The sequence below is a fragment of the Talpa occidentalis genome, unplaced genomic scaffold (assembly GCF_014898055.3).
Source record: "Talpa occidentalis isolate TD23 unplaced genomic scaffold, MPIMG_talOcc4v2.1 talOcc4.15, whole genome shotgun sequence".
Lineage (NCBI taxonomy): Eukaryota > Metazoa > Chordata > Mammalia > Eulipotyphla > Talpidae > Talpa > Talpa occidentalis.
The window spans coordinates 19,930,468-19,941,967 of record NW_023601543.1 but is presented as its reverse complement, the minus strand read 5'-3'; the positions used below and the strand labels follow the sequence as shown (position 1 = coordinate 19,941,967).

Below are 11,500 nucleotides of genomic sequence, written 5' to 3'. Positions count from 1 at the left end.
ATTCCAGGGGCACAAGGATGGTTTAACATCCGAAAAATCAATCAACGTTATCCAACACATCAACAAAAAGAATATAAAAACCATATGATAATATCAATAGATGCTGAGAAAGCTTTCGACAAAGTGCAACATCCCTTTCATGATAAAAGCCCTTGAAATTCTGGGGATACAAGGAACATACCTCAACACATAAAGGCCATCTATGACAAGCCAACAGCCAGTATCATTCTCAATGGTGAAAGCTGAAAGCAATTCCATTAAGATCTGGAACAAGACAAGGATGTCCACTCTCACCATTGCTTTTCAATATAATACTGGAAGTCCTAGCCAGGGCAATAAGACAAGAGAAAGACATCCAAGGAATCCAAATAGGAAAAGAAGAAGTCATCTATCACTATTTGCAGACGATATGATATTATACATAGAGAACCCCAAAAACTCCACAGAAAAGCTAATTCAACTCATCAATCAGTTCAGTAAAGTGGCAGGATACAAAATCAACACGCAAAAGTCAGTAGCCTTCCTATACACAAACAATAAATCTGAAGAAGAAGAAATCAAAAAGACCATCCCTTTTGTTATTGAAACAAAAAAAATCAAATATTTGGGAATAAATCTAACAAAAGAGGTAAAGGACTATACAAGAGAAACTATAAAACACTGTTAAAAGAAATAGAAGAAGACACAAAGAAATGGAGAGACATCCCCTGCTCATGGATTGGAAGAATAAACATTATTAAAATGGCCATCCTACCAAAAAGCAATATACAGATTCAATGCTATTCCAATCAAAATTTCAATGTCATTCTTCAAAGAAATAGAACAATTATTGATGAAATTCATATGGAATCACCAAAAACCCCGAAAGCCCAAGCTCTCCTGAAAAAAAAAGAAGGGAATGGAGGCATCACACTCCCACACTTCAAACTATACTACAAAGCCATAATCATCAAAACTGCATGGTATTGGAACAAGAACAGACATACAGACCAATGGAATCGAATAGAAAATCCAGAAATAAACCCACAGATTTATGGTCAACTAATCTTTGACAAAGGAGCAAAGAATATGCATTGGAGCAAAGAAAGTTTGTTCAATAAATGGTGCTGGGAAAACTGGGTCGCTACATGCAAAAGAATGAAGCTTGACCACCACCTCACACCATACACAAAATCAACTCAAAATGGATTAAAGAACTAGACATAAGACCTGAAACATAAAATATATAGAAGGAAATATAGGCGAAACACTACGTGATTTGCACATCAAAGACATCTTTACAGACACATCACCCAAAGCAGTGATAGTGAAGGCAAAGATAAACAGCTGGGACTACATCAAATTAAAGAGCTTTTGCACAGCAAAGAGACAATAACAAAAACAAAGAGAAACCCCACCAACTGGGAGAACATTTTTGCACCCCAACACTAATGATAAAGGACTGATCACAAAAATCTGCAAAGAGCTGATGAGACTCAACAACAACAAAGAAAATATACCAGTCAAAAAATGGGCAGAAGAGCTTAAAAGAACTTCTCTGAAGAGGAAATGCAAATGGCCAACAGGCATATGAAAAAATGTTCAACATCACTTGTCATCAGGGAAATGCAAATCAAAACTACCATGAGATACCATCTTACACCAGTGAGAATGGCACATATTAAAAAAACTAGCAACAACAAATGTTGGCGAGGGTGTGGAGAAAAAGGAACTCTTCTGCATTGTTGGTGGAGTGCAAACTGGTCCAACCACTGTGGAAAGCTGTATGGAGATTTCTGGACCTACTAAACATAGAACTTCCATATGATCCAGCAATTCCACTCCTAGGTATTTACCCAAAGGACACAGAAACATCAATTCCAAAGAACACCTGCACCCCTATGTTTATAGCAGCACTGTTTACAATAGCTAAGCTTTGGAAACAACCCAAATGCCCAAAAATAGATGACTGGATCAAGAAGATGTGGTACATATATACCATGGAATATTACTCAGCATTCAAAAAAGATAAACACATGCAATTTGCAGCAACATGGATGGCGCTGGAAGGGATCATGCTCAGCGAAATAAGCCAAAAAGAAAAAGAAAAATACCGGATGGTCTCACTCATAGCAGGAATCTAGAAAACTTAAATAAGGGACCAGGAAAATGAATAACTATAAGAAGTGAAAATCAAAATCAACAAAAAACTATGAACCAGAGACACTTTTAGGGGGGCGGGGGTGGGGAGGGGAGGGATTGGGGTCAGAATGGGGGGGCTGCAATTGTATGGGGAATATAACAATAAAATTTATTAAAAAAAAAAAATAATAATAATAAATACCAGTTTCTTTTAAAAGAAATGGGGGGAGGGACCTGCAGGCATGTATTTCTAGCAATTTCTTCTTACAGCAGGCAAGCATTTGCTGACATTGGACAACTGGACCAAATTAGAATCTTGTTTCCTCTGAAAAAAACTGCATTCCTAGAAAATAAGGTAATCGTGGTAAACCTCACTTATAACCCTTATTTGTGATAATGTTCATTGCATACTATCACTTTCAATATTTACAAAAATCCCATGGAGTGGCAACTATTATCCCTTTTAAAAGATGAAACAAAGAGCAGAGACACAATTTACCCTAAGTCACACAGCTATTAAATATCAAGAATAGGAAACCTTAACATGATAACGAATAATTTAAGGGTGGCGAAGTGAGAATCTCTAGTTATAAAGAAAAGTTAAGAATTATAGGTACTTACCAACCTGGAAAAATGAAACAGATATATATCAAATGGCAGAGTGGGTATTTCTAGTTAGTGAGATTAAGGATGATTTTTATTTTGTTAATTCATGTTCTGACCCTTACAGGCTATGTATCCTTGGGAAAGTTACTAAATCTCTCTCTGTTTTAGTTTCCTCGTTTGCAAAGATGGATATTAATAGTACTCACATCACTGGGCTGTTGCAAGAAGTAAATAAGATAATCTAGGTAAGTGCTTAAAATAGTGCCCAAGCTATAATGACTACTTAATAAAAGATAATCATTACCATTAGCTCAATGTAATTTCCATTTGCATTGAGTTTGCGCATATGTCCATATGTTTAAAAAACATTTGTATTTTCATTTTATCTACTCGTGATCTTTGGTCATTTTCTATTGGCTGATAATCTTATTTATTTGTTTGAGCAAGATACATGTGATTTTTGCTTCCCTGTTTTGGGTTATAGTACAAAGAATATGTATTGATACAAAGAATAAACTACTCTGCTAACTGTCATCTTTCCAATGGTCATTTGTTTATTTGGGAGGCAGAAGACCTACATTTCAGGACAAAAACAAACTCCTTACAGAAACATTCATGGCTCATATCTGCTTTGAAGGCCTTTTCTGCCACTCTGTCCAATATTCCAGCCACTTAATTTCCTGGATAGTAGAAACATACATATACACCCACACACATAACCATACCCATCTCTGCCACCTTCACCTGCAGCAACCTCCCTCCTACCTCACCCCCACTTTACTACCAATTGAACTTCCAGTTTCAGGACACAGTTGAAATGCTCCCAGGTAGCAACTGACCCCCTCCATCACTCTACCCCCAGCTTATCATTCTTCCCATGCTCCCACAGCCCTTTGCGATAATTGCTGTTACAGTTCTTGACATCACGAATCCTCATCATCCAAGTGTCTGTCTAACTCTCTGGACTGTGGACTAAGAAGACATGGGTCTGCTACTGAAAGTTTTGAAAAAAGAATGGATGGACGAAGACAGGAAGGAGATAAAGAAACAGTAATATTCTGCTTTCATCAGAAAAAAAAAAAAAACTATATGCGAGTATTTGTTTCTGCTAAGGAAGAGCAGAGGCAGCCTGGCTACAGCATGTGGTAGGAAACAGGAGTGCCCCATTAGGCACCTTCCCCACCACAGGGCTTCCATCAAGCCCTCCCCGCCCCAATCTATCCTCTAGAAAGGGGCAGCATCTGCCTCCTTTCATTACCCAGAAGCTCAGGTCAAGAACCTTCTGAGTTATGAGCACATTTTAACAAGGGCTGTATAGAGTCAATGTCCTGGCTTTGCAACCAGTATCAGGACATGTTGCTCATCTTTCGAGTCCAGGTCCTCCCTCCTTAGGCTAACCTTTTCCTTAGAAAAGCCCACCAATTGTGATGCCTCCGGACTCACTTGGCTGAGTTAACGTCAATGTATTACAGCATAAATATAGAAATGTTTTAAGTTGCCAATATCCTCCAGCCAAAGACCACAGGATCATGACTGTAGTTAAACAAGTTGGGAACATCTCATTGCAGTGAGGGAGAACACACACCTTGGGGAACCATGTGGTGTCTCAGGAAGAGGTTTCAGAAAGAAACTATTATAAGATTTCAGCTTTGGTTGGGTTATTTTGGGAAAGTGTGAAGGAGAGGGGGGTTTGCTCCAGTTTAGATGCTGTGAGAAAGCAGGGACAATTCTACGACTGGTGTTTCAATAAGTCATATCTCAGAGGGAAGGTGAGTCTAGAACCAGGATGAATCAGTAATTGTAAAAAAGTGATACTCATTTTCGCTAGAGAGAGGTGTTTAGTATTTTGTGGCCTCATTTATGTCTCTGCTTAAACAAAATTACAAAGTGCTCTTATTTTGTCTCCTATTGGCATGGTCTCTGAGTGACACAGTCTGATGTTGGTGTCCTATGACATCATTTATGCCCAATAAGGAAATTAAATGTCCTAGCTCTGAGTGCCAGGGGATGAATGGCAGCACTACCATTTTTTTTTTTAATTCTTAATGTGCAGACCTTTCTCCCAAGTAGACTGTGAGATGCTTGCTGCCAGAGATGGTGGCACCTGCTAAACCATCCCTGACAAGGCATTGTATGAAGGTGTTTAGTAAATAATTGCTGATTGATTGGTGATCTGGAGGGCTGATGTGGGACCTTGAGGGATCCTCAACTCATGGCCATTTACTTTATGCTTGGTTAATTAATCTATTGTCAAGTTTCTCCAAAAAACACAAGTACATGAAATAGGTCTTTGCAATCCTCAGATTGAAGATCAGGAGACTGGTTCTAGTCTTGGCTCCTCCATTAAGTGTCAAGACCTTAGGGAAGCCAGTTAGCTGTTCTAGACCTTAGTTTCCCCACTTGAAAAAGAATGGGTTAGATTCAAAATTTAAAGACCTATTTGGCTCTGCAATTTGGGGAGAACATGAGTTTTTTCTCTTGCATCTCTTCTATCTGTATAGAAAGTGCTAAAGGGTACATGGTCACATATTCTAGAAGAGAATAATTACTCAACAAATGGTGCTATAGGTGAGCTGTTTAAAATAAAAATCAACTGAGATTGTAATCTTACACCATGTGTCAGTAATGATTCCAAATGGAATAGGGAAATGTGAAATATAAAAGAAGAAAATATAAATTTTTAAAAAATTTTTTAAGATTTATTTATTTATTTATACAAGCACTGGGTACAGTCAGAAGTGCGGGAGGGTGACAGAATTCACCAGATCCAGAGCGGGGAGCAGAGCAGGCAGAAGGACCGAAGTACACTGCTGAGGGGAGCAGCGGGCGGCAGGAGAGGTCTGCGCGCCATGTGGGACCCTCCTCTGGTGGCCAGGGAGCAGCCGGGGATCGAACCGGCGCTGCAGAGGCTGTGGGCAGCTTTGCAACCCAGAGCTCAAACGCTGCGCCACCGGGGAGGCCCAGAAAATATAAAATTTATCAGTGAATGAGAAAAGATTTGCAAATTTATACTATGCTAAATTCATGGGGAAAAGTCAGATTTGCAACATAAAAATGAAAAGCTATATACTTAGAAATATTAACTAACTTAGAAGGAAAAAAATCAAACTACGAAAATATTTTCAACAGATGGTTAATATCCTAAATATAATCCTATTTCATTCCATCTACCTATCTCACTCAAATCTTGACTTAAGGGAGCTGTGAAATCACTCAAGGAGGAATTGCACTACTCCATGTAGCTGGGAATAACTGATTCCTCTAAAACCAAATTAGATGCTTCTTTCCAAAGGCCTGACAGACCATACAATAGCTTCTCTCCAATACTTCAACAACAGTACTGTGTGGATTGCACACATAATTTCAGGTATATAGAATTTCACAGTATGAAAAAGGATTTCAACCCATTATCTCATTTAGTTCTCACAGCAATGTTGTAAGATAGGGAGGTAAAAATTATTCAAACTTTACTGATTGTAAAACCAAGACCTAAAAATGATGTTACCTTCCCAAGATCACTTCTGGGGACAAATGTTAAAACCCACTCTAGACCTAGGAGTTTGGATTAGAGATTCTCAACGCTGCCTTCCAGTTTTAAGCCAAAGATTTATGGTAACACCATACTCCAATTTTGAGGAAAAATAAATCCAGACCAGGGGAAAAAGAAAAAAAATGAAACTTGGTTGGGTTGATGAAATGACAAGTCCTTCTTCCCTTTGATGGAACTTATTAGTATTGTTTTTCCTAAATGTAACATCCAAATATTATCCAAATGCTTTACAAAAATTTTTAGTGTTACAAAACTCTTGCTACCGAATAAGTACAAAATAATATTAGTTTCTCCATAATTTTCAAAGTTAATTACACTTCAGGTCTTGAGTAAGTGGATCTTAAAATCAATAAAAAAAATTCTGTACTGTGGCTGCAGAAACATCCCAGGAAGCCTGCCCTTTTGATGTCTGTCATGCTTAGTTTTTATATGACCTGATCCTTTAAAATTAGTCTTTTTTTTTAATTCAGTCTTTGTAGGCTTGCAATGTATTTGTCAGGGTTCATTATACACTTTCCAGCTCTTGTCATTTTCCACTTTCTTCAACACTCAGTTCTGACTCGATCCATTTTTTCCAAGTAGCTTTAACTAAGATAAATGGTCCAAATTCACCTCTCTTATTGGGAGTTTTTACTACTGCTCCCAAAGATGTGGGAAGGGGCCATACTTTTAGGCCCCTGTCCCTATTTGCTTGAGCCATTACCAAAACAGCAAATCCTCACAGTTCACATGGCCATGGTGGTTCCATATTGACCTGTACACTTTTGTAGCCAATCCTAATAGCAGGACAGAACTCATGTGGCCCTAAAAGTAACACTGGGCCCTACGGTCTAGTGAACAGTAGGCGACTGCGAGCAATTCTAGAACGCAACAGCCTCGGTCATTCATTGGACAAAGGGCATGTCAATCCTCACGTCTCAGCAAATGAGCATGGAGATCGTGATGCGGTGACTCGGCCTTTTCTTGATGCTTCCCGCCCTGCCCCCCGTCACACGCCAGGCGCGATCTTTCCAGGCTAGTTGGCAGCGGTGAGTGGCGCAGCAGCCTAGGCGGGTAGTCCCTGGCCCTTCCTGTCCTGGTGCCCCCTCCGGCACCTCCACAGACGACTGTCCCCTCGACGCGGGCTCCTCTGCCACCCCTGACTCTCCATTTCACCTCTCTTCAGGCTTCCCTTCCCCACCTCAGGCTCCCCTCAGGCTCCCCTCGGTGGCCGCCATCTTTGCTGTCGTCGCCACAGCCCGAGAACCGGTCCGGTTGAGGTCGTGCCTGGTGCCATGTCCGCCGCAGGGGACAGAGAACTGCACTCAGGTGGACGGGACCACCCTGTGGGACCAGAGGGAACATGGGCCAGATTGGTGGGCGCTGGTGACTGGGTGGTCAGAGACTCCGGGGCCCACGAGAGCGACTTGGTGTCAGCAGCCCGGGAGGCCGGAGTCAGTGGGGAGGCCGCGGTCAGTAGGGAGGCCGCGGTCGGTGAGGAGGCCGCGGTCAGTGAGGAGGCCACGGTCAGTGAGGAGGCCGCGGTCGGTGGGACGGCCGTGATCCGTGAGGAGGCCGCGGTCATCGGTGAGGAGGCCGCGGTCGGTGGGGAGGCCGCGGTCGGTGGGGAGGCCGCGGTTGGTGAGGACGCCGCGGTCGGTGAGGAGGCCGCGGTCATTGAGGAGGCCGCTGTCGGTGGGAGCCCCGCGGTCGGTGAGGAGCCCGCGGTCGGTGGGGCGGCCACAATCGGTGAGGAGGCCCTGGTCAGTGGGGAGGCCGCGGTCAGTGGGGCGGCCGCGATCGGTGAGGAGGCCGCGGTCGGTGGGGTGGCCGCAGTGTGCGGCGTGGGCCGGGGCATTCGGTGTCTCCGGGGGCTTGGGTTCCCCGGGGCATTCGCAGTCTGTGGGTGCCCAGGATCACTGGGGCTCTGGGCAGCTTCGGGGTGACCGGGGCCCCGGGAAGATTCGCCGACTGTGGGGTGGCGGGCGGCCCCGGGGAGCCGGGCGTCTGTGTGGCGGCCGCGCGCGGCGGCCCCGAGGTGGCGGGCGGGAGCGCGGGGTCCGACGCCGCCGGCGCGGCGGGCGGTCTCGGGGATCTCGCTGAGGGGCCGGCGATGGCCCTGGTGCCCTCGCCGGGGAGCTGGAGCAGCGAGGACTCCGACTTCGGCCCGGCCGAGGAGGAGCAGCTGCCGCAGGGCCTGGACGCCGTGGTGGATTCGTACCACTTCCCGATGGCCGGCTTCCGCTTCATGTTCCTCGACATGGTCCACTCGCTGCTGTACCGCATCTACTACAACGACCACGTCCTCATCCGCACCCGCGGCGGCCGCCTCATGGTGCGGCCCCGGCCTCGCACGCCCGAGGCCTCCCAGCCGCTGCCCGCGCTGCAGGCGCCCGAGCCGCAGGCCGAGGGGCCCAAGGCCTCGGAGGCCCAGGGTCTGGCCGGGGCAGCCGCTGTGGGCCCTGCCACCCTGGAGCCCGCGGAGGAGCTGGGGGCGATGGGCCCAGCCCCTGAGGGTGAGGACGGCAGGGGGGCCGGGCTGGGGGGCGGGAGGAAGGCTGGACAGGATCGGGTGGGGGTGGGGGACCTCCTCCGGGGCACCAGCAGCCCCTAGAGCCTCCAGGCGGGGCGGGGGTGGGGCCCCGGGGAGCCCATTCCACCGTGACCTCTGCGGTCCTGAGACTTAATGGCTGCCCTCTACCAACCTCGCCCTCAGATAAGAGATCTGAGACCCTTGGGGCAGCTTGAGAGCCACAGAGGAATGTCGGTGGGAGGTGAGTGCTCAGGAGGGGCCTGGGGAGGAAACACAAGGGAAGCCAGAAGGAGAAGAACCAGAGAACTCCATCCCTCGTGTTTGGTTTGTGACTAAAAAAAAGTCAAGATCCTTGGAAAGCTGATACCAAACAGGAACCCTTGGTAAAAATTAAGTCTTCGGGGGGCTGGGGAACCATGGAGCTACACCATACAAGTTGTCCTTGAGGCAAAAATAAATTCTCCAAAATGTTCTGACCACACATAGAGGCTGCATTAGGCCCGATGATCCCCACCCCTTGTCCCAAGGGCCAGAAGTAATGGGCTGCGCAGGGCGGCAGGTTTACTGGAGAGAGAAATGATGCCACTGTGGAAAGAGACCGCCGCAGGAATGTGAGGTCCGTGGCAGTGGAGTGTCGGCCAGTAGGGAAGGGCCCGGCTACTCTTTTCTTAGCTGTTTCTATCCCGCTGCTCTCCTGAGGGCAGAAGACTGGATGCCACTGTTGGTTATAAATTGGGTATTTTTTCCTATAAATGTCCCAAAGTCTGTATTATTCTTTACTAAAGAAACAATGAAATATCAGTATGAAAACTATGGTGCAGAGGCCCTAGATGCTGGGATTGAGGAGGAAAGAGAGAAAGTTAACAGAAAACAAGGCGGACCAGAAAAGGATCCGGACCAGGAAGAGAGCAAGCCCGGATTCCAGGTACGTGTTTATGGCTTAGAGTACTACCCAACCGTTCCTGGCATTCACCTGTTAGCGACAACTTTTTTTTTTTTAATTCTCCCAGTAAATTAAGAACAAGTGTGTTTAAAATTAGCTTAAAATTCAATTTTAGCTTCCTAGAATGTTAATAGAATACTCAGTATAATAAAACTCGGTATACTTGATGGCTACTCATTTTTGTCTTCTGTAAGACTACAAACAAGCACAAAAGGTGTCAATACTTAAGACCAATATTTGTTTAGAAAACAGTTACTGGAAGCAGCTGCTGTGCACTAGTTGGGCCTTCATTACTTGGCCACAGAACAGCAGTTCCTGTGCTAAGTGGGAGACGGTGCCCTTCGGAACCTCACTACTTACAAAAAGCACAAAGTTAAGAATTTCAAGTAGGGGGGCCTCCCCGGTGGCACAGTGGTTGAGCGCTGGGTTGCGAAGCTGCCCGCAGCGTCTGCGGCGCCGGTTCGATCCCCTGGCTGCTCCCTGGCCACCAGAGGAGGGTCCCACATGGCGCGCAGACCTCTCCTGCCGCCCGCTGCTCCCCTCAGCAGTGTACTTCGGTCCTTCTGCCTGCTCTGCTCCCCGCTCTGGCTCTGGTGAATTCTCTCACCCTCCCGTGCTTCTGACTGTACCCAGTGCATGTATAAACAAAACAAACAAACAAATAAACAAACAAACAAATAAATAAATAAAGCATGCCTCTATTAAAAAAAAATTAAAAAAAAAAAAGAATTTCAAGTAGGAACGCATTTAATGTTAATACCTACACATTTGTTCAGCTGTTGGTTTTTCTCTTTTATGTGACAATCAGAGGAAACTCTGGTTATTATTGTTTATCGCTGAATCGGTAATTCTTTTAGTATATTTAAATGATAAACATTTTCCTTCGCATTTTCACAGCTGTGTATTTCATAATAACAGCCTCTTTCTCGTGTGCTAGATCTGGGAACTGAGGGCCTGGGAGGGTTAAGAAACAACCATTTGTGGAATAAGCAAAGGCTTTTAGGGTGGAGAGATTTATTTAAACCCCAGGAAACAAAATGCATTTATGGTGTTAGACAAGAGGGAGACAAGGTTGATATGGCTGCATGGTTGAAGCCATTGGTTACACGAGCACTCGGTATCCAAGGGTGTGAGATTGAAAGAGGAAAATGGGTTGTTCTCTGGTTACTGAGACATAGCACACAAATGCAGCAGATACATATATCTATATAGGATGATTTCCTTACATTTAGAAAGTAGTTGATGCTGGTTACTGTATAACTGATTTTCTCTCATTTTCCTATTAAGGAGTAGAAAAGGATGGAGAAAGAAGAAAGAATCTGTTCTTCACTTCATCACCTGAAAAGTGACATCCACTGACGTGATAGTTCTCTAACCTTTTACAGATGTATTTAATAGCATGTGTTCACGTTTTAAGTTTGTTTTAGATAAGTTGAAACATAGGCAGATTTTTAAAGGGTAAATAACACTCAAACCTGTTTTACCTTCTTGTATTGCCAACTTTACCATTTGTTAAAGCATCACTTTCCACCACTTGGGAAGCTTACATTCCTTTATCACAGCCCAAGTGTTCAGTGTCAAATGTAAAACAATTTTTGTAAAGAGAGAATGGAGGCAAGCCTTTAGAGCTACACTGTATTTTGTTAGTCGCTAGCACGTGTTGCTGCTACACCGTTTGAAATGTGGCTAAGTCTGGTTTGCGGTGTTCTGTGAATGTAAAAAACTACTTTAAAGATCTTACTACCTTATTACATATTGAAATGATAGT

General features: G+C 44.7%; 1 protein-coding gene across 1 annotated transcript; it reads left to right on the top strand.

Annotated features, from left to right (window-relative positions):
• The first annotated feature begins 7,222 nt into the window (after positions 1 to 7,222).
• On the top strand, positions 7,223 to 8,202 carry LOC119245527 (uncharacterized PE-PGRS family protein PE_PGRS3-like). The gene is made up of 2 exons (XM_037511596.2): positions 7,223 to 7,305; positions 7,443 to 8,202. Exons 1-2 carry the CDS (start codon positions 7,244 to 7,246, stop codon positions 8,200 to 8,202), a joined length of 822 nt encoding a protein of 273 aa, XP_037367493.1. The 5' UTR covers positions 7,223 to 7,243.
• The last annotated feature ends 3,298 nt before the right edge of the window (positions 8,203 to 11,500 follow it).

Excerpts from the sequence above, each read along its gene's own strand:
- LOC119245527 (XM_037511596.2), top strand. The coding sequence starts at position 7,244 with ATGCTTCCCGCCCTGCCCCCCGTCACACGCCAGGCGCGATCTTTCCAG. Across the intron at positions 7,306-7,442 it reads TTCCAGGCTAGTTGGCAGCG|GCTTCCCTTCCCCACCTCAG; the intron begins GTGAGTGGCGCA and ends ACCTCTCTTCAG.